The 19,920-nt window shown below is 37.7% G+C and overlaps 2 protein-coding genes across 5 annotated transcripts; one reads left to right on the top strand and one right to left on the bottom strand.

Moving 5' to 3' along the window:
• Positions 1-4,204, top strand: LOC105197830 (coiled-coil domain-containing protein 112). 3 transcript variants are annotated; one of them, XR_005575647.1, is made up of 7 exons: positions 2-756; positions 861-964; positions 1,235-1,504; positions 1,837-2,467; positions 2,707-2,928; positions 3,006-3,123; positions 3,340-4,204. XR_005575647.1 is itself a non-coding variant. In XM_026131566.2 (6 exons), exons 1-6 carry the CDS (start codon positions 512-514, stop codon positions 3,064-3,066), a joined length of 1,533 nt encoding a protein of 510 aa, XP_025987351.2. In that variant the 5' UTR covers positions 1-511; the 3' UTR covers positions 3,067-3,124. The 3 variants fall into 3 exon arrangements, 1 of the variants encoding a protein (XP_025987351.2); XR_005575646.1 differs by having other exon boundaries at positions 3,202-4,204; XM_026131566.2 differs by lacking the exon at positions 3,340-4,204 and having other exon boundaries at positions 1-756; positions 3,006-3,124.
• Positions 3,146-18,273, bottom strand: LOC105197831 (nipped-B-like protein B). Of its 2 annotated transcripts, XM_011164388.3 has the most exons (3): positions 17,841-17,977; positions 16,907-17,095; positions 3,146-16,680 (listed from the first exon to the last, which is right to left on the bottom strand). In XM_011164388.3, the coding sequence occupies exon 3, from the start codon at positions 16,672-16,674 to the stop codon at positions 9,943-9,945; it is 6,732 nt and encodes a 2,243-aa protein (XP_011162690.1). In that variant the 5' UTR covers positions 16,675-16,680; positions 16,907-17,095; positions 17,841-17,977; the 3' UTR covers positions 3,146-9,942. The 2 variants fall into 2 exon arrangements, with proteins under 2 accessions (XP_011162690.1, XP_039310050.1); XM_039454116.1 differs by lacking the exon at positions 17,841-17,977 and adding an exon at positions 18,154-18,273 and having other exon boundaries at positions 3,146-17,095.
• Between the last annotated feature and the right edge of the window lie 1,647 nt (positions 18,274-19,920).

Genomic DNA, 19,920 nt, shown 5'->3' with positions numbered 1-19,920 from the left:
TATTGTTACTTTCATATTGTTAAAAAATTAAATAAAGTTTTATTTAACGTAATTAATAAGTTAATTATGGTAAATAACAACTGAAAAGTTAACTAGAAGTTTGAAATCAAGTATAAAGTACATTTAGTAATAATACTTATTTTTTTAGTAGCGGCTATGTATCGTCATTTTATGTAATAATTTGTAATTTAGTACACTTATTTATAAATATATGTCATTATAATATTCTTCACATATAAAATATTTATACGTGAATAAAATTGCTTTTCTTGCGCTGCTTGTGAAGTCTACATAATTATATACAAGTTCCCTACTCGATCAGCAGGTGCAATTGCACGGGAGGGGAGATATTTATGGTGAATTACTATGGAAACCCATGTATAAAACTTCAGATCTCAGGAACTTCAATGAACTTAGCTTTCTATGCGTTTATCTATATCTCATAAGTTTTTAGGTTAAATTAGTTTATTATAACAAGTTTCCTGGAGACAAAAATATCGCAGCTGTGTGTATGCGTGTACATACAATGAATGGAATTATTCACGAGAAAGGTAAGAAAGAAAAGCGCATTCAAGCTCCGCCTTGTGGGAAAGTGCGTTCCGTTGAAAGCACGAGATGCAGGAAATCCCTGTTGAAGTTAAAGCAGCAAGAGTACTTGATGGAAAAGAGTCTCGCCAACTTGATGGAGAACATGAAACTGGAACCAGAAGTTCTACGACCCGTTTTGCATAATATGAGTGACATCTCGAAAAACAGGTAGGCAGTGAAAAACGAATCAGTCGATTTTAGATTGCGTTATGCATATCAAGTTCGCGCGGCATCGTTTTGCAGCGGTTTAACTTCGATATATACTTTTAAAGGCAGATTTTTCTAAATAGCGTGAGAAAACCCTTGAAGGAAATTATTGAGGAACTACAATCGGCGCAATCAATCACAAATTGTCCCGAGCATATCCAGAAATTAGGTGAATCTTGACATATCTTTCATCGATAATGCCCACTTTCGTTTCAATTCTCGTATTACTTTTATAAAATTATTTTTTTATGGTGCCATTGACTTTTGAATTATGTTTGTTTATTCACTTGAAATTTTTACACATTATTTTTACTTGTACCGCAGTCTTCGTGCGTGTTTAAAATTTATTTAAAAGGAATTAAAATTTTAATTTAAGCATGTCTCACGGTTAAAAGGAAAAGTTCGATATTTAAAGCAAAAGAAATAAATATTTATTTAGATACAAGTGCATACAAACAACGGCTCGTGAGATTGTCCCAAAAAATTCGAGACTTTCAAGAGTCTTGCCAACTGCGGATTGCAACTTTGTCGCAGGAGCAAACTGCCCTCGAATCTGAATTACGTGAATTTGAATCGAATTTGCATAAGTATGAGAATGCAACCAGTAGTATCGGCAAACCGACGTCCGCCGCGTCTTCTAACAAGGAAAATAAAAAGTGTTATGATTATAAGGAGATCGAGGACTTCCACGAGTTAATTGCTAAAACAGGTACCAAACACATTTGCATTTCACCTGCGTTAGCAATTAAAGTGCGCAATGAAATATAATTTATGACAGTTGCGTGTTACTTTGTAACACGTAATATATTTGCGTTAAATATCGTCTAATGAAATGTTTATAATAATACAGTCAAGTAGTAATATAAATAATAAACAATGCTGTATTTTTAATTCTATATTCTCAAACTTTTCATATACACTTATACGCTTTATCATAATTTTGTTGTTCAATACATTTCGTAAGTTGTTATGCGTCTATAGGTATAAAACAAATTTTAAAACTTAATATGCAACGCATATTAAAAAGGAGTCATCTTACAGGCCACACTGATAACTGGAGCGACGAGGATCATCTGTTGTTCCTGAAAATGAGGAAGAAGTGCAGCAACATTCCTGCTCTTGTGGCTGCCATTCGAGTCAAATGTCCGGATTTAACAGTGGAGACTATAGTGAATCATGAAGCTTGGTACAAGGTTTATCTGAGCCTGCGTGAAAGGCAACGATCGAGCGTCAGAGAGTGGCGCAAACAAAAAGAAATGGAGAAGATGAAGATGAAAAATCACGAGGATGAAACTACTGCCAAAACCTTGGAAGAAATTTCACGAGAGAAAAGAAACTCCAATATCACAGATCTTTCAACTTGCGTGATGAATAAATCCGAAGAGAGAATAACAAAGACTGACAACTCTGTTGATATCAATAATCAGAAGAAGGAATTAATAAGACAGTGGAAAGCAGAGAGAGAGAATAAACGTTTGATGGACGAGGAACAGTTGAAGATTCTGATAAAGTCAAAGTATGCCTTGCAAGAAAAACGTAAAAGGGAGAGATTGAAAAGACTTCGGGAAGTTTTGGCGGAGCACCGTGAAAGAAAATCGATTGAAGTTTCTTTCCAAACTTCGAAAGACGATTCGAGACCAAAGTACAATCCAATGTTAATTAAGGCATTTAGGTACTATCAGCTAGTTTCTCAAAGTTGTAGAATAACACGCTAAATAATACAATATATAATGAGAAAAATATGAAATTTAAATTTGAATTAAAATTTTTTAAATTAATTTTTCTTCGTAACTTATTTTATAATTTTAATTAAAAAAATGTTACAAGTGACAAACTTAACTTGATTTTAATATAAATGTAGCTTGTACTAAATCTTAGAAATAATTGTGAAGTTTTTATTTATGTTGACAGGAAACAAGATGCAGAATATACAAGAAGAAAAAAGAATTTAATAACGAAACGGAAATTGATTAAAAATCAAACGGTAAAAATCGTAAGATTGCAAACAACAAAAAAACAAGATCACTCGACTCTGTTCAATTCGACTGAAGTATGGAGAGAAAAATGCAGAATATACGATCCTAACATGAAGGAGCCAAAAAAGTTGCAATATATCAAAGACGTTCCACGTTTGTAGGTTTTTTTTTTTTTTTAAGAAGAAATGCTTATTTTACGTGTTTAATTTGTATCTGCATATTTCATTTTTACAGATACGTCCAATGGAGAAACAAGGAATCGATGGAGATTAAGGATGCTCTGGCATTTTCTTAATGTCAAAAAAATCTTTTCTCGCTTTAGCCAAGGTTCCTTCGCAGTTTGACGAAAAAGGCAATAAAAAATGCACAAAACATTGATATATACTTATGTTTATTTTTCTTTACGAACGTACCTTTTTGTTTCTTTCAGACAAAGAACATAATAAGTTATGAGTAAACGAGTGTTGAATTTATCCAGGACCGTCGTTTCGCGCATATTCAGCTTTACAATATTATATTATAAATTGCGGTTCTCTTTTTGTTTCCATAACTTTTATTTTATTTTCAGGAACAAAAAAAAGATAAAGGAATAAGGGAAGAGGATCACCATCGTCGACGTCATCTCGGATAACTTCAACCCTCGGCGGCATTTTACTCAAATATATATATATATATATATAATATACTTTCTATCAATCTTTTTCTGTTCGTTAATTTCAGATATTCTTTCGTTTAGGTTACCAAATACAAAAACACATAAGTGATACAATATATATAATATATATAATATGCTATAATACAAAAAAATGTACTGTATCGCGCCGAATATGATAGTTCGACGACAGTACGACAGTTCGCTCGCAGTAGTTTAAAATTCCTCTTTAATAATTATCACTATTATTATTATTATAATTGTTTACATATCGCAGGATAATCCTACACGGCGCGATACAGTGGCATCTCTCACTCTTTGTGAGAATACGCGCAAAGACCCTATAATGTACTCTTTTTTTGTTTCTCGCTTTAGTGTTTGTATTTATATTTATTTGTATTTATACTCTTGTTTTTATTTATTTATATATGTATACGTAGAAATATAATTATTTAGAATTTATTAATGCATACTTAGGAGGTTGTTTTATTACAACGAACGATAAATCGTATTTAACACATACTCTGTTTCACTCACGCTCTCTCGATTGATACACACGTCACAGCAACGACTGTCGCGCGATTTCTTTTTTATCACTAACCTTTCCAAAACCCAAATGATAAATATATACACGTGTGAACATTTGTACAGTGAAGCCTCCCTTTCGTCCCCTATAACGTATTATTAACATTTGTTTTGTTTTTTGTTTTTTTTAATTAACGGTAAAGTCCATGTGTATCGCGCTATCTCTCGTCTCGGTAGACTAATTTTTGCCCTGTTACAATGCTTTACTATTAGTATTCAATGATTCCGCCGTCCTCTCGAATAACAATGATTCCTCTTACAATGATGCATTTCCTTTTGTGATAAAAATTTTCTCAAATGCAAAAATCGATTAGATGATCATCGAGAAAAATGTGTGCATATATTTTCTCTTTTCAAACCAATGTTTCAAAAGAAAACTTCAAAGTAGAATAATCACAAAATATGTAATCACAAATTATGATGAAATAAAATTATGAGCCTTTTTAATAAGTAAGCGAAATGAAATGTTTAAATTAATCTAATCGTACGATTTTTTATGAATAATGCAAGAAAAAGAAAAAATCTGCGAAAAAAAGAAAATTTTTCTGAGAGGGTTTGGAGAACGCATGAGTTATTGATAAATTTTATTAGAATCTTTACATTCGTGAATTATTTACAGATATAATTGCATATGTATATATATATTTATATATACTATATGTATATGTATAATCGTAGCTATACGGTTTCGAAAAGAAAGACTTCCTAAAATTTTCGTGACAATACTGAAGAGGCTGACCTCGGAGAGAACTGCCATCAAAGTCGCGCGAGAGAATACAGTTTACATTTTAAAAGTTTTCAACTTTTCTTACGTTCTCCGTGAAGAGAGAACTTTTTCAATGATCATAGAAACGTAGTTAAACGGTAGAAAAACGGTATAAAAGAACCAGTAATAGTCTCCAACCGATGTCATACTGACATACGGAATGCGCTTTAGAAAGTGTTTCGACATAGTTGTCGAATGGACCAATATATCTTTAAATTTCTTTTTTTCTTTATGTAATACAACTCGGTTCAAAGTGCAATATTATAAAATTATCAGTCTGCGAGAAAAATCCATATTTGTGGACAGACGTTTTTACCAAAGTAAAAAATATCGCCGAATCAATTAATCTGATTTTCTTGTAAAGCTTGCTTATATTTTTCAATTAGAATATCTAATTAATAAATTATTCCTTTCGATAAATTTTCTGAGAGAATTTTCTGAAGAGAACATGGGAAATAAGTTCTCGCTTAAACTCTAGCATTGCACGCTTCGAGGACGGTACAAATTCAGAAACAAGACCCCACAATTCACACCGTGTGACTTTCTGACAAAAAAAGTAATTTGTAATACGTGGGATGACATATAAGCTAATGTAACTTTAGATAATTACAATGATCGCAACATGAAAATTGAAATATTTTAATGTTACGCAGGAAAAATATTAATATTTTTACGGAACGCTAAAATAATAACATTTTTCACATAAAGATATGTATATACACAATAATTGCGAATATTTTCACAATTGTTGTGAATATAGATTTTTGCACAATTTAGTGCCCGACAAACTGATATCGTACTTTAGAAAATCAGACACTTAAATTATTTTGTGCACATATTACCGATCACATTGCAATTACAAAAAGAAAAACCGAGTCCCTCCGCAATCAAGCCTCTCACGCCGAAGTCTAATAATTGATTCGCCGATTGATAAATAATGATATATATATATATATACATATATATATCAGGCAAAGCGAATTAACTCATATAAAACTATTTGATACATTATAAAACTAATAAATTAATTATATTTTGGAGAGACCTCGAAGTAGAATACAAATTTTTGAATTTTACTGACTATCGAAATTTTTTGTCGTAATTTCGCAATCTCTATAAAACAAGAAAAGCTAATAAGAAATATGCGAATAGTTATAAGAAGCGACAGCAAAGTCACGTGCGCAAAATCAATTTTTAATATTTTGAAATTGAGAAAATGATTTTACGACGAATGATTTTGTGCGGGATTTGTGCGCGTTGCGACCAAACAACGCGCAACGGTTGCTGTACGTACATTACGATTCGCATTTTGCCTTCTCTCGGATCCGATAGTCGTCGTTTGTAAAAATCTGGTGTTACGCAGTCTTTTATATATTATTTTTTATCTCGAATTTTTAAAACGAGACATGTCATTTTCTTGTTTTCTAAGAGAAGTTAATATGCCTAATAACCGAATTTCACTAATATTTAAATATCAAAAACGCACGTGGCCCAAGTTTGTTAGTACATCCGACAAATAGATTTCTTTCTATAGACAGCATATTTATCAAAATATTCCATGGAAGAATTTGTAAAAAGAGAGTAATTTTCTCTACTTTTTATATGGAGAAAATAGTTTCAAGAATTTTTTTTAAGAATAAGGAAGATAAAGAAAGTAGAACGCGCGAGTTTTTTCCGGCAGGCAAAATTTTTACGTGCGCTTCGTAGACAATATGCATCCCTAGTGCTAAACGAATGAATTCATACACGTTTTGCTGCCAGATTTATTGACGTGATATAGACGGGTGTACATCTGGGCCTCGGTAAAGCGCGAGTTAGTCATAAATCAAATATATAAAAGAACACGTGCCTAGAACTTACATTTGTCAAAAAAGTTATCAAATCCACAAACGGTGCGAAAATTTGCCTAGTCTCTCATAATCAAATGTAAATGCATCGCTTCGCTCGGATAAACACTTCCTCGAAAAAGAATGTTTTCTCCATGAGATAAGCTCATACAAGTCACATCTGACAAAATTGTTAATAAATTTAATAATTATATGTAAAATCAAAAGCTATAAATTAATTTTCTGTATTTAGAAACTGAAACCATAAAACTGAATGGATTCTCCATGTGATACAGATAATTTAATAATTTTCTTCTATGATTCGCATTTTCTTCTAAGGGGAAATAAAAATGTTCATAAAAAATTGATATGTAACAAAAATATCTCTCAAAGATTTTCCAAAACAAAAAAGAAAATTTAACAATATAATGGATCAGCATTTTCATTGCTCTGAATGCATATTATTATAGTATCCATTGAATTTTTTTTCTTTGCATTGTTTAAAATATGAAAGCTCCATGTAATCATTTACTGCGAGATATATGTTAACTAATTGTCATTAACAAATGCCTCGAAGCGTTTGCTACAAGGAACAACGGAAACAGATTTGGAATAAAAATGGAAGCGTTTGACTCGTCATTGTCTTCGTTTCCAAGCCGAAGAGATGCGCATGATATCATTATTCGGTATTATAAAATCCCAATAAATAGGTGTTAAATACGTTAAGTGTTCGGACAATGAGAGAATCAGCGGTCTATTTCGCATTTGTATCCTGGCACTATGTAATGATATCTCTCGTCTCCTCAATTCTTTTTTTTTATCGTACCATACATGTCTGAACTATAAATGTATAAAAAAAAATTACTCACTTCGCAATGAAAAGTCATACAATACAATTTCTTTACGATACTTAAAGTCACAGCTGCTCTTGAATCTAGTATTAACAACGTTCAGATTTGTAGGCACGACAAGGAAAAGATGCTCTTTCTGCTTATGTATTGTTCGACAAATCAATATTTTTCTACAGGTGCAATACCAACTGACTATGGAAACGAAGACGAAAGCGAAGTTTGCGATCCTAAAACTGTGTTCGTTTGTAAAAAGAAAATGTAGAAAATAATGTTCACAAAATTTTTTTTATCATTTTGTAAACAACTAAATATTGCGTCTCCTACAAATTATTTTGGAAAAAATTCTACTAATCTTATAAATATTTAAAAGAAATATTAAAAATTTTTTTGGCTTTTAAATTTCCAAATGTAATTCAAATTTTAGAATCGCATTCTTCTAATAGCTCACGCCATTTTTTACATTTTTCGCATTTCTTTGTCGTCTTACGCCAATGTATTCCGCTTTTCATTTTCATCGAGAGAATACGCCATACACACATACTATCGTTTATCTCTATAAGCTTGTATAAAAAAAACGATAACTTTTTATTTTTGTTCTTTCCTTTCCTTTTTTTATCGTTTTCATCGTACACCAAGGACGAATGAGTGCATGAAGCAAACTATATTGGGACAACATGAATCCTGAATAAATACTTAATATTACAACAAAATCTTAAGTATTCTTCGTAAATGTCACCGCTATATAGTTTGTAAGAAAATAAGATACTTTACTTGAAGATTTTTATGTACAGATATTACAAACATTTCGTAATGCGTAGGCAATGCGTCTTGCTACTCTATTATTATACATACTGCAGAGGAGGATCTATACGAATCCGCTCTCCATCGATTCGTGTCGTCTGCTAAATTTTGTGTATCTTCGATATTTGGTATCGCTCTTTAAAAGCGAGTAATTACCGCTTATATCGATAATACTGACCTCTAAAATTTTCAAATATACTTGAAAATTAAACATTTGACTTTCTGTGAGTCTTTAATGTATTTATTTAGAAGTTATACTTTTTGCTGAAGATAAATTTTCTATTCAATTTCGAAATCAAGATCTCTAAATTCATTTATCTCTAATATATAATTAAATACTTAATATAATAATTTTAATAAGATTTTTAATAGTAGTAGATGTTAATATTAGATAAATATTGAAATTGATATTATTTCAAACAAACTTTGTTATAACAAAAAAAATTCCTTGTTTTACTATAAATCTATCAGTTTATTAATAGACCATACATTCAGATTTAATTTTCTATTAAATTTATTGTTGTATCGACAAACGTTCCAACACAGCAATTTATTTTTCTGAGTTTTTTTTAATTTAATATGTTATTGAAAACACATTAGTATAAATGTTAGTCATTACGAAAATATAAATCATACATTTTAATTTCATCAAACATTGAAACAAACGCAGTAAAAAATTTTTTGATATATATCTATGAATCGCCAAATTTCTAAATATTAATAAGTTAGCATTATCGAAATAAGCAGTGTTTACTTTATTCAAATTCAGTCTGAAAAGGAAAGAAGAGGAAGCAATGACAAATTAAATTGATATCATTGATTCAAACTGCACAGTTTTGTAGTCTTTTCCTCTTCACGCTGATTTTTTCATCCGTAAAAAGAAATTATGTGACATTATTTACAGATGAATTTTGTTCGAATGTAATTTATTGTACTTATATTTCTCGGAGAACTTGGTTCGTGGAAGGTTTCTTTTCAGAACCCCCCTATTCTGTACACGCTTTTTGTTCTGAACGATAGTTGCCGATGTCGTTGCGCAAATATTTTATATGGCAAAAACCTGCTCAACGATACCGACAACTATCGTTAAAAACAGAAAGTATGTACAGAAGAGGCCCAGATATTTTATGACTTCCAACATTTCTCGTCATTTATGAATGTCATTTAAATACAATCAAGAAGCTTTCGCATGTCAAAAATGGCTGTATTCAAGACGAGGAAGGAACAAAAGCTAATTTGAACGAACCATGTTCTCGAGCCGGTTGCACGAAATATTTAACGAGTCGATCTCGCTAACAACGGCATGGCGGATCGATAAACCTCACAGACGCCCGCCGTTTCGGTCAACAACACGCTAGTCCTACCTCAACGTTCGATCGCACTTAAAAATCTCTGGCTATCATTTCTATTGAAGATCTCTTTCTCTCGTTTACGTACATTCTCACATAGTAATTATAGTCTCTATGCAATTTCCTGGCGGAACCGTACCTTCATCGGAACCGTCTTCGAAAATGTAGCACAACTTCGAAGATCTAGGAAAAAGAGTCGTTTTGACGAGGGAAAAGGACAACTGCGCTGTAATAGCGTCCAAGTTTTGGCCGCGCGGAACAAGAGTTATTCCAGCCGACCGATCACACACGCATCGCGAACACTTATATATGTACACACAGGACGAGATATACCACCGCACTCACACTAGGAAGTCAGGGTCACTGTAGTCCTCGCCGCTGTCACTGCTATCGGAGATTCTTCTCCTTTTCTTCTTCTTGTGCTTCCTCACTGACTTGTCCGTCTTGTGCGAGCGGTGCTTCCGGTGCGACTCTCTCGCATCCGGATGGGTATGTATCGTCAGCTTCGGGACTCGCGGCGTCGTCGCCGGTGTCGCTACGACTGTCGTCGTTGTAGTTGCCGCTGCTGCCATATGCGGCATCGAATTTACTGAATTATTCGGATGCTCCATCGGAGCAGTCAGATTAGATTGCGGCGGTAACTGAAATTGCTGCTGGCCAGCCGCAATAACCATGGCGGTGGCATTTCCCATGACACCACCGTCCGCTATCGTCCTACCGTCAGCCTCAGGATGCGACAGTATCCTTGCCGCTTGCGGATTCTCTGCACTGTGTTTAACGCTAGTATCGGCGGTGTCGTTGCCACCATCGTCATCCGGTTCCTCAGGATCAAATTTGAGCATCAGCTGCTTAAAATCCAGGTACTCTTTCACGAGCTTCTTCCTGCCGTTTATGTCTAGCTCCTCGTTGACGTTTGTCACAACTTCTCGCAACCTCTGTAATGTGGCCTTGGGCTCGAAGAGCAGATTGTTCTTGCGATTTACCGCCTTTTCATAAACCTTGGCTGCTTCCGACGGCGAATATTGGCCGATCTTTGCATCAGAAAAACCGTAAAGGTCTTTAAGATGTTGCCGAAGCGTTAATAAAAGCAAAAAACCTTGACTGGCGGTAATATACTCCCTGAGCAAAGTGGTATCGCCTGGTAATCTGGTGAGAAGAGCTTCTTCGTCCTCTTCATCATCCTCTTCGTCCTCCAAAGCCGACATCAACTGATCGGGTTTTGGTTGACCGTCCGGTCCCATTACTATTGTTGGTCCTGTCTGCTGTGCCATCGGTTGTCCCATCGGTTGTCCAATCAGCTGCTCCATCAGGTGTCCCATCGGTTGTCCCATCAGCTGTTCCATCGGCTGTCCTATCGGCTGCGCCGATATATGCCTAGATTGCCCTTCTTTAGGGAGTAGAGCCTCTTTAAAAGATTGTAGTAAATTTGTTCCAGACATAGAAATGATGATGTCAATGTGATGGATTATGAAGAGTGGTTCATCCTGTACTTGATATGTAAAGTAGGCGAGATTATCCGCCAAGTATAGCATCTGCGACAGACTAGTTTTGGCAGCCTCGTCAAAGTGCTTGAGAAAAGATAACACAATCGCCCGCCTCTGCTGTTTCGTGTTGCGTAAGATCGTATAGAGGAAACCGTTGAGTGCGCCCGGAAACTCGCCATCCTTCGTTCGCATACCTCTCACCGTGATGCTATTTTGCAGGATTTCTTGCAGCCGGTAACTCAACTTGATGCCAAATTGCGACTTCATATGGATGAAGCCCGGATATTTCTTTTCGATATCCTGTAACTGTTTATCTGCGCTGTGACTCACGACTTTCTCGCAGTCGGTACTCATACAGATTAGATAGGGCACTATCTGAACGGGATGTACCAGACCTTGTGCCAGGATCAACTGGATAACTTTGAGAGCTGCATGTCGTACGCTTACGTTGGCGTGCAGAAAAGATTCAAGAATCTCTTTGATATAGAGCTGAATAACAGTGCTTGCCATGCCCGACGACACGTCCCCCATTTCCTTCAAGTTTTCCTGTTTTGACAATTTTGCCCACTCTTGATCCTGCTTGATCATCCTCTTCTCCTCCTCTTGCAGATATACTTCGATGTTGTTGAGTACCTGGATTCTCATATGGACCAGTGCGTACTCCGATGTAAGCAAATGATGGTAGAGTTCTTTCAGTTCCGGTAACATCATGAATTCATAATGTCGTATGCAGAGAGAACCAATAGCCGACAGCGTAAAGTGTCGAATATCGTCATTATCCAAATGAACGAAATAACTAAGTGTCTCAAAAACCTGATCTTTGATGTTGTTCGCTAGACCCTCTATCACCTCTGGATCTGTGAAGTTAAAGTGACGTAACAATAAGCCAACAGTAAACAGCGCTCGTCGGAAAAACGGTCTGCATCTTATTAGCATGGGGTTCGTTGGATCCTTTTCGTAAAATGATTTGTACTCTGTTAAATGTCCATAATATTTTTTGAAACAGTCTCGTATCAGTTTATAGTTTCTCGTAACGTTATTGACTACAGAGCCCAAACACGATAGACAGCTCGCAACCACCGATCTATCATGTTGCAAGATTAACTTCACTGAGTCTTCTTCCAATTGTGCTAAAAAAGTCTCACTGGGATGTTCCATCAGAGGCACCACTAATTCGAGCGTGTGTGCGACGCTACTGATGATCTGATAGTCACCCTGTGTCTGACATTTCAAACTCAGATAAGGCTGTAAGGTGATCGCGTGATTGACCAGCAGTCGTGGTCGAATCTTCGCGAACAAATAGAGCGTAGTTAGACACGCGACTAACCTCTGTGACGAGCCTTTCTTTTCTAATTTCTCTGAATCTAAATTTGTCTCCTCCAGCCGTAGTACGTTCTCGATCAAGCAATCCACGATCTGCTTGCACGCTGTCAGTAAGGCCCGCGGCGGTTCTGTCTGCATCTTTGTGCTGTCGTCTTTATCCTCCTTTGGTTTAAATAAACTTACCAGGAGCTGCTCAAACCACTCGAGCCCCATATCCTTGCTAGCTGCTACGACATCCGTGATATTCATCACTTTCCTCAACAGTGATTCTGAGTCGAGAGTGGGACGTTCTCTCACTGGGGTAAACCACATGTTTTGGAAAACCTCCATAACAAGCTTCCGAATACCTTCCTCATCGTTCACCCTCCTTATCATCTTCACACATATTTCTGGAATTTTGGGAAAATCTGGACATTCCATACAGATATCCTTGAGAATCTTAATGACACGTTTCCGAACGCTTACTCCAGTATCCAGGATTCTCGCCGATAGCATATCATAGTACTTATCAATCAATTCGGGTCTGCTCAATACAAATTTTCCTACCAAGTCAACCGCTGCCTCTCTCACGGATGTTGAATGATCAAGGAACGAATGCTTCACCCCTAGTTGCATGTCCACTCTCGCCAACACGCTTGGATCAGCCTCGACGATCATCGTGAGGCATTTCATTGCCTTAGTTCTAATGGCAATTGATGATTCCGTTAGCACGTGAAGAATCTGCTTCAGATATCTATCGAAACTCTGCGAGAACGGTCTCTTGGACGCGAGATATTGCGAGATCAATTCCGCAGAGTTGTAATCGATGTATGTCTGAAGGATATCCGGTTTCGTTCCTGTGCTGCACGGCCTTATTCTACTGACAATATACTTCTTCTTCTCTTCTATAATTCGGTAAGCATCCGAATTCTTTTGCTCGTTATTGTCGTTCTCATCTGGGTCTTGTTCGTCCAATTCGGACTCAGTATCTTGATCGCTGCTGTGATGCCGATTTTTCTTCTTTCCTCGTTTCTTATGCATCTTTTTGCTCGGACTGTTTTTCGGCTGACCTACCCGGGACTTCTCCAACGCGCAATCCCGATACCATTGGGCCAAATAAAAGTGACGCGCGTATCCGAGGGCCGGATCCTTTGTTCCGTTGACGGCCAGATAATCCAGAAGTACTTTTTGTAGAAATACGGTCCTCTCTTCATCCTCGCTCAATCCTACAATCTCCTTGTCCTTTATCTGATCATAATCCGAGTCCCTTTGCTGCTCAAGTTTGATGTCTCGTATAATTTGGTCGATAGTCGACAATTTACATTGTGAATTGACTGCATCCTTGCGCAATCTGGCCGCTACCACGCCAAGATAATCAATGGAAGCTACTCGAAGCGACATATCGGAGCTCTTGTTAGAAAAATGTCCTACCAACAGGTTTCCAAGAAGACTTAACAGCATTTCAGCAGCGGGCCACTCGGGTTTATTCACTGTTGCTAGTAAGTCTTGCACGAAATTTTCGAATAACGGCCTATAATCGATCTCTTCGCCTTTGCTACCGCATTTATTGAGAAATACCGTTAAAAAATTTCCAGCTATTCTGGTAGCGGTCTCGTATTTATTGATGACAAAGACGTCAGAATCTACATGACTGGGTTTCTTCTCGTCATCCTCTTTTGATTTGGAATCCGAAAGAACCACCACACATTGGATTAATTGCAGAACCAATGCGGTCAACATCTGTATATAATCTTCAGAATTGAGCCTATATGTGCGTAAGCTCCTTTTGCTGCTAGGTAATCGTGCAATTGATGCTAAAATGTCATCCAATAATAGTCTCCTATGCTTCTCGTATTTCGTGAATATTACAGTAACAAGTTTCAATGCGCTCAACTGAAGATCGCTCACCGATTCCACGAAAAACGGCGCAACACCCAATGATGATGCATGCAGAACGCTCGTGTCTGTTAGAACCTGTATATTCAATAGCTCAGCCAACAGACCTACAAGTTCATGCAATTTATTGTAAACCTGTAGGATACTTTTCTCACGTACTTCCTTCGTATGTCCTCGCTTCTTGCGTCCGCTAGAATTAAAATTGTCAGTCTTGTTCTTTGTATCTACCTTATATACGGGATCAAAAGAAGGATAGATCGTATTCTGCAGCTGAAACTTCATGAAAAGGACTATTCGATCAATCACATCTTCCAAGTAAACTGTTTTCGGCATGTTGCTAGAGGTCATAATATGTAACGCGATTAACGACGCATCCACGGCGCGCTGTACCCGTTCCATCGCCAATTGCATCCATAATCGTCCTTCATCAACGTCGTCGTCTGGATCCACAAGCGGTGACACCCTCGCGCCGTCTCGTATATTCTTTTCCAGGATATTCAAGAGTCTCACCAATTTATCTGTAGGTATCGATTCCATAGCACCCAATGTTTTGAGTTTGGCCGCTTCTGTACAAAGATCATGTAGTTGATACTTGGGAATAAGCATCTCCGGAATGACTTCGCCATCGTCCTCTAAATCAGCGTTCGCTGTAATATCCTCGGTATTCTCAAAAATCGTCTCTATGACCGAATTAAATCGTTGATACGTATTCGTCTCCATTAATTCTTCCACGCTCAGTTTGGCTAACACAGGCACTAACTTCTTCTCAATCTTGCGTATTTTTGGTTTTGTGGGCGATAACGATGAATCTCGTTTATCATCTTCCTCGTCGTCATCCGGTATCTTCTTTCGCCTGCGGCCCTTGTCCTCGCTTTTTCGCCGCTCCGCTTTCTCCTTCTCTCGTTGCACCTGCCGCTCTTTCGCGCGAGCCTTAAAGTACTTGTTATTCTTACCAATCTCCTCCTCGCTCTCAGAGTCGGTTTTTGCATCATCACGATTAGAAATACCCATTTTTGCCGCGCGACTCGGCGATTTCTCTGCAAACGCCGCTAAACTTTTCTGCATAAGCGCCTGATCAGCTAACGATAATCTATTTAACATAACAATGGGTTCCTTCAGCTTCTCTGCTCCAGAAAATTTCATACTTTTCTCCGAATTATTGTTCTGTTGATGTTGTACATTGGGCGCCATGCTAACCGCAACTGGATCTAAAGTATTAACCATGTCGGTAGCATGTATGTTCGGGTAGGACGTGGTCTGAGAAGTCGGTAATAAATGTTGTATCGCATGATCAACACTTTGCTTCGTGTCAATGTTTTCCATCGGCAGATCAATATCGGAAAGACCGGCTACCGGATCGAGAAGAAATTGTTGATTTTCTTGAACCGCATTGTCGATGTCTAATGGTTGACCGCTGCCTAATGCTTGATGAACTTGTTGATTCAACATAGAATCGTAAAGATTCTGCTGCATACCCATTGCCGAATGTTGTTGCAAAGGTATATTGCGCATTGGGGATGTCATGTGTATATTGTGTTGCGGTGTCATACTAGCCATGTTATGCTGGGGTGTCATATTGGTAAGAGATGCCATTGGTGCATTCGGAGAGTTCATGTGGGCCGGCGAATACATGTTCGGTTGAAGAGTTACATTCGATAAGGGATTTATACAATTCGTGTCCTCCTGTATATGCTGGGGCGTTGTCAACGTTCTTGTTTGTTCGGTCATAACGTTGCTTCTGGGCGACGGAGAAGGCACAGCGAAAGGAGACATCTGCGAGATGTCTGTATGATTCTGCGGAGTGATCGGCATTCGCGGATGTTGCGCGTGAGCAATGCCGCTAGCCACCGGCGGCGGAAGTACGGACCTAGCTGCCGCGGAATGAGCCGGACTTCCTTGGGGTGTTTGTCTGGAGCCCGAAGAGCTCGAATAAGACGGCGAAAAACGACCATAGCTCGCCGGCGATTGATTCGCGTGCAACATAGGCACACCTTGCGTCCAGTTTCTTGGAGAATTGTGCTGGGTTCCTCTAAATACATCAGGGTTTATTTGCAAGATCGCCTTAAGTAATTCAGGCGTGTTTTGCTCATTTTCCAACGATTGTTCGGTGTTCGGGTAATTATCCTTGAGCTCAATATGTTCCGACGATGTCTGTGACAGTGACATTATTAACTGTGGCACGAGATTTTCATCACGAACGCTCAGCAATATTTGCGCCTCCTCTGCTACTCGTGGATGAAACAGCAACGACTTATTAGTCAGAGTCTGTGGCAGCGGAGTCGGCAGGGGCATTTCAGGTAATAAGTCCGTGAGACTCGCAATACCAGCGAGGGTAGTTATTGGCACACTCGGTACAACCCCATTCATTTTGAGTTTGATTCGTTCTGGCATTACAGCCTGGACAAAAAAAAAAGAAAATCAAAATCAGTTTTAGTGTTCCTAAATTTCCTCGTTTCGTGGGACAGTACAATATGTTGGGCACCACACAGGCATGCTACAGGTACTTGCTTACGATATACAGTAAATGTAAATCAACTGAACATATCTAAATGCACTGCTTCCACGAATGTCTAAATAAATCATTGTTAAAATTTTCTCACTACCCATTTTAAGACATACTGACACAAATATTTCACCGTTGAACAGAATCGTCTCTAATCCTCTTTGAAGAGCACTAGCACTAAGGCAAATATTGGGAACTTAACAAAGTCTCTTCTAAGTTCCCATGTTGCAAATGAAAGTTTCAACCAAATTTTGATGAAGCCCGTGGATCCTCCAATAAACGATCCATGTTTATCAGCACTTTGTTGTCCTGCAACAAAAATTTAATATATGTAATCGTTTTTAAAAAGATTTTATTTTTATAATAAATTAAATCTTTAAAAAATTAGATATTAAAAAAATAAAAATAGAAAATATCTAGTTAAGTATTATATGCTAAAATAAAAATATAAATAAAATAAATATATATAACAAAAATAAGAGCTAACCTAAAATTAAAATGTATTTACGATACACATAATTTACATTGCTATAATTAAATGTTTAAATGTAAATATTAAATATAATTTTTAAAAATAGTTGAGAGCTATCTTACACATGTGTCATAAAAATTACATCTTTTCTGAACTATTTTGTTTTACAAAAATTAATTCTTAAGTTTTAATTTGCTACACAAAATCATAATGTAAAAAAAAATATTTTTTATGACAAAAGTCATGTTAAATTAACACAATTCACATATAACATTCGCAAAATAGATAATATATCCTTAAATCACTTCATTAGTACAATGAAAACACAAGCGGTAAAAGATTTTTCCTAGAAAAATTAATTCGTTAAGTTTCCATATAAAAAAATTCTATGTATTCACTTAAAACAAGCAGTCATTACACAGAAATGCAACGTGATCAGCTGACACATGAACAAATTAAAATTTCCAGCAACACAACAAAACTGCACATTGTGGGATACTATACGATTCTCATCAACCTGACTTCATTGATTCCCAGATCATAGTATTATTAATCATCATATAGCACAGCATATTTCTTTACCTTCTCTAAATGAATGTCTATCATCCACGTCGTGTGACACCGTATCCTCGAAGCGACCACGCGAGCAAGTACAACACAACACAAGTAACAGGAGGAGGGGGGGACAAGGGTAGAGAGGGGAAGGGGGGAGGCGCGAGATCCTCTCGCGGACGATGAACGTTGAACTCTGGTGGGCAGGCTATAGAGAATTCGCCGGGTCACTCGCGCGGAAAAATAACGTCGCGTGCCGCGGAACGCGTTGCTTCGCAGCGCGAAGTCGCGGACGCGAGCGCAATCGCGCGGCGCGACAGCACCGTGAACCTGCTCCGCTTACCCGGGACTATTTACGTTGCCGTCCGCACGTCCGCGGCTGGTTTTGGCGGGAGGCCGGACGCCGTATCGCGGTTCCGCGTCGCTCGCGGCCGCCGGCGGGTCCTCAGGTACGTCGTGGCGGCTGGCGGCGTCGACTGCCGTCGCGAAGCTCACCGCGGGTAACACCGTCGTCCGGGGGATGCTCGCTCAATTGTCATCCGCGGGGGCCGCCGCGGTTTGGCCTACTTGTTGGACGCGTTTCCACGTCGGTCACGGTGGGCCACGGTCACGACTCGCGAACACGACACTGCCCTCACACGCGTTTCACGCGGCGCCGCACGAGCATCGCCTCGTCGCAGGCGCTGCGTCGCCCCGTAAACCGTATTTATAGTGGGAATGCGAAGAAAACAGACACAAAGGCGTCCATTTTGCTCAGTGGCGAACGAGCGGAAGTGGCGTAGTAGTGGGATATCGCTCGGGCCAAGACGCAGGTATTACCGGCGGGGCGCTACAGCGGCGTCGCGCCAGCAGCGCTCCGCGTAAAGGCTATATAGAGTCCCTAGAAGTAGAGAGTCTGGACATCTCGGGGTTCCACGTGATTAGATGCACGTCATTGTGCACCTAAAATGGCAGCACCAATACGGATCCCTGTTTAATCCTCTTTAGCCAATGCGATAACAGCATACACACGTTCAAGTGCACACAATGATAAACATACACACACATAAAGCTCACGTACATACACTGACATATTCATCACCGACATTTTAGGGGCAGATGTCCAGACTCTCTACTTCTAGGGACTCTAAAGGGCCTCGCACATGAAATGCATAACGTAATACAAGCACAACATAAGACCGATGGGCCAATGAGCATCCAGCATAAAGTCGCCATATTGATTTACATAACATTTTCATTGGTCCGTCAGTCTTATGTTATGCTTATGTTATGTTATGCATTTCATGTGCGAGGTTCTTAAGGCTATAAAGGGCCTTGCACAGGAAATGCATAACATAACATAAGCACAACATAAGACCGATGGGCCAATGAGCATCCAGCATAAAGTTGTCATATTGATTTACATAACATTTTTATTGGTCCGTCGGTCTTATGTTGTGCTTATGTTATGTTATGCATTTCATGTGCGAGGCCCTTCAAGGGCCTTCTTGATTCCTTCTACCTCATCGTAGTAATCTTTATACATTGGTCTGGGACACCCTGTATATATATATATATATATATATATATATATATATATATATATATATATGTATATATATTTATATTTATGTACATTTATACGTAAGCTGTATTTTTCTGTATTATTATATGTTCTTGCATAAACAATTTTTTACCTAGTATATATATTTATTTATTTTATATCATAATATGTTTACTTATTAAACTTATACTTAATATTAAAAATAATATTTATTTAATATATTAGTTTTATTAATATATATATTTAATTGATATGTTTAATACATTTGCTTCCTTAAATATTTATTTTATTTTATAAATATTAAATTTGTTATGTCGATAGGCGAGTAATCGCATTTTACTACATTAACTCGCATTTTACTCATATAAAATATTTTAATGTAATAAAATGCGGTTACCCGCCTATTGACAGCGAGACTCGCTGAGCGAGTCGATTAATCGAGACTAGACGAAACGCCGAGCGTGAACGGCGTGAGCCATGGCTTTCATCCCCACCAACTGACCATGATGTAAGAAGAAAGGTGAAACAAGTAACCAGATGCGCAGTAGACCATACTCTAGATCAATC

This window comes from Solenopsis invicta, chromosome 10, assembly GCF_016802725.1.
Source record: "Solenopsis invicta isolate M01_SB chromosome 10, UNIL_Sinv_3.0, whole genome shotgun sequence".
NCBI lineage: Eukaryota > Metazoa > Arthropoda > Insecta > Hymenoptera > Formicidae > Solenopsis > Solenopsis invicta.
This window is presented reverse-complemented; position numbering and strand designations above follow the sequence as displayed.

Coding starts and splice junctions, on each gene's coding strand:
- LOC105197831 (XM_039454116.1), bottom strand. CDS start 16,674: ATGCCAGAACGAATCAAACTCAAAATGAATGGGGTTGTACCGAGTGTG.
- LOC105197830 (XM_026131566.2), top strand. CDS start 512: ATGCGTGTACATACAATGAATGGAATTATTCACGAGAAAGGTAAGAAA. Junction 757..860: donor AGTGACATCTCGAAAAACAG/GTAGGCAGTGAA, acceptor ATACTTTTAAAG/GCAGATTTTTCTAAATAGCG. Junction 2,929..3,005: donor ATCAAAGACGTTCCACGTTT/GTAGGTTTTTTT, acceptor TCATTTTTACAG/ATACGTCCAATGGAGAAACA.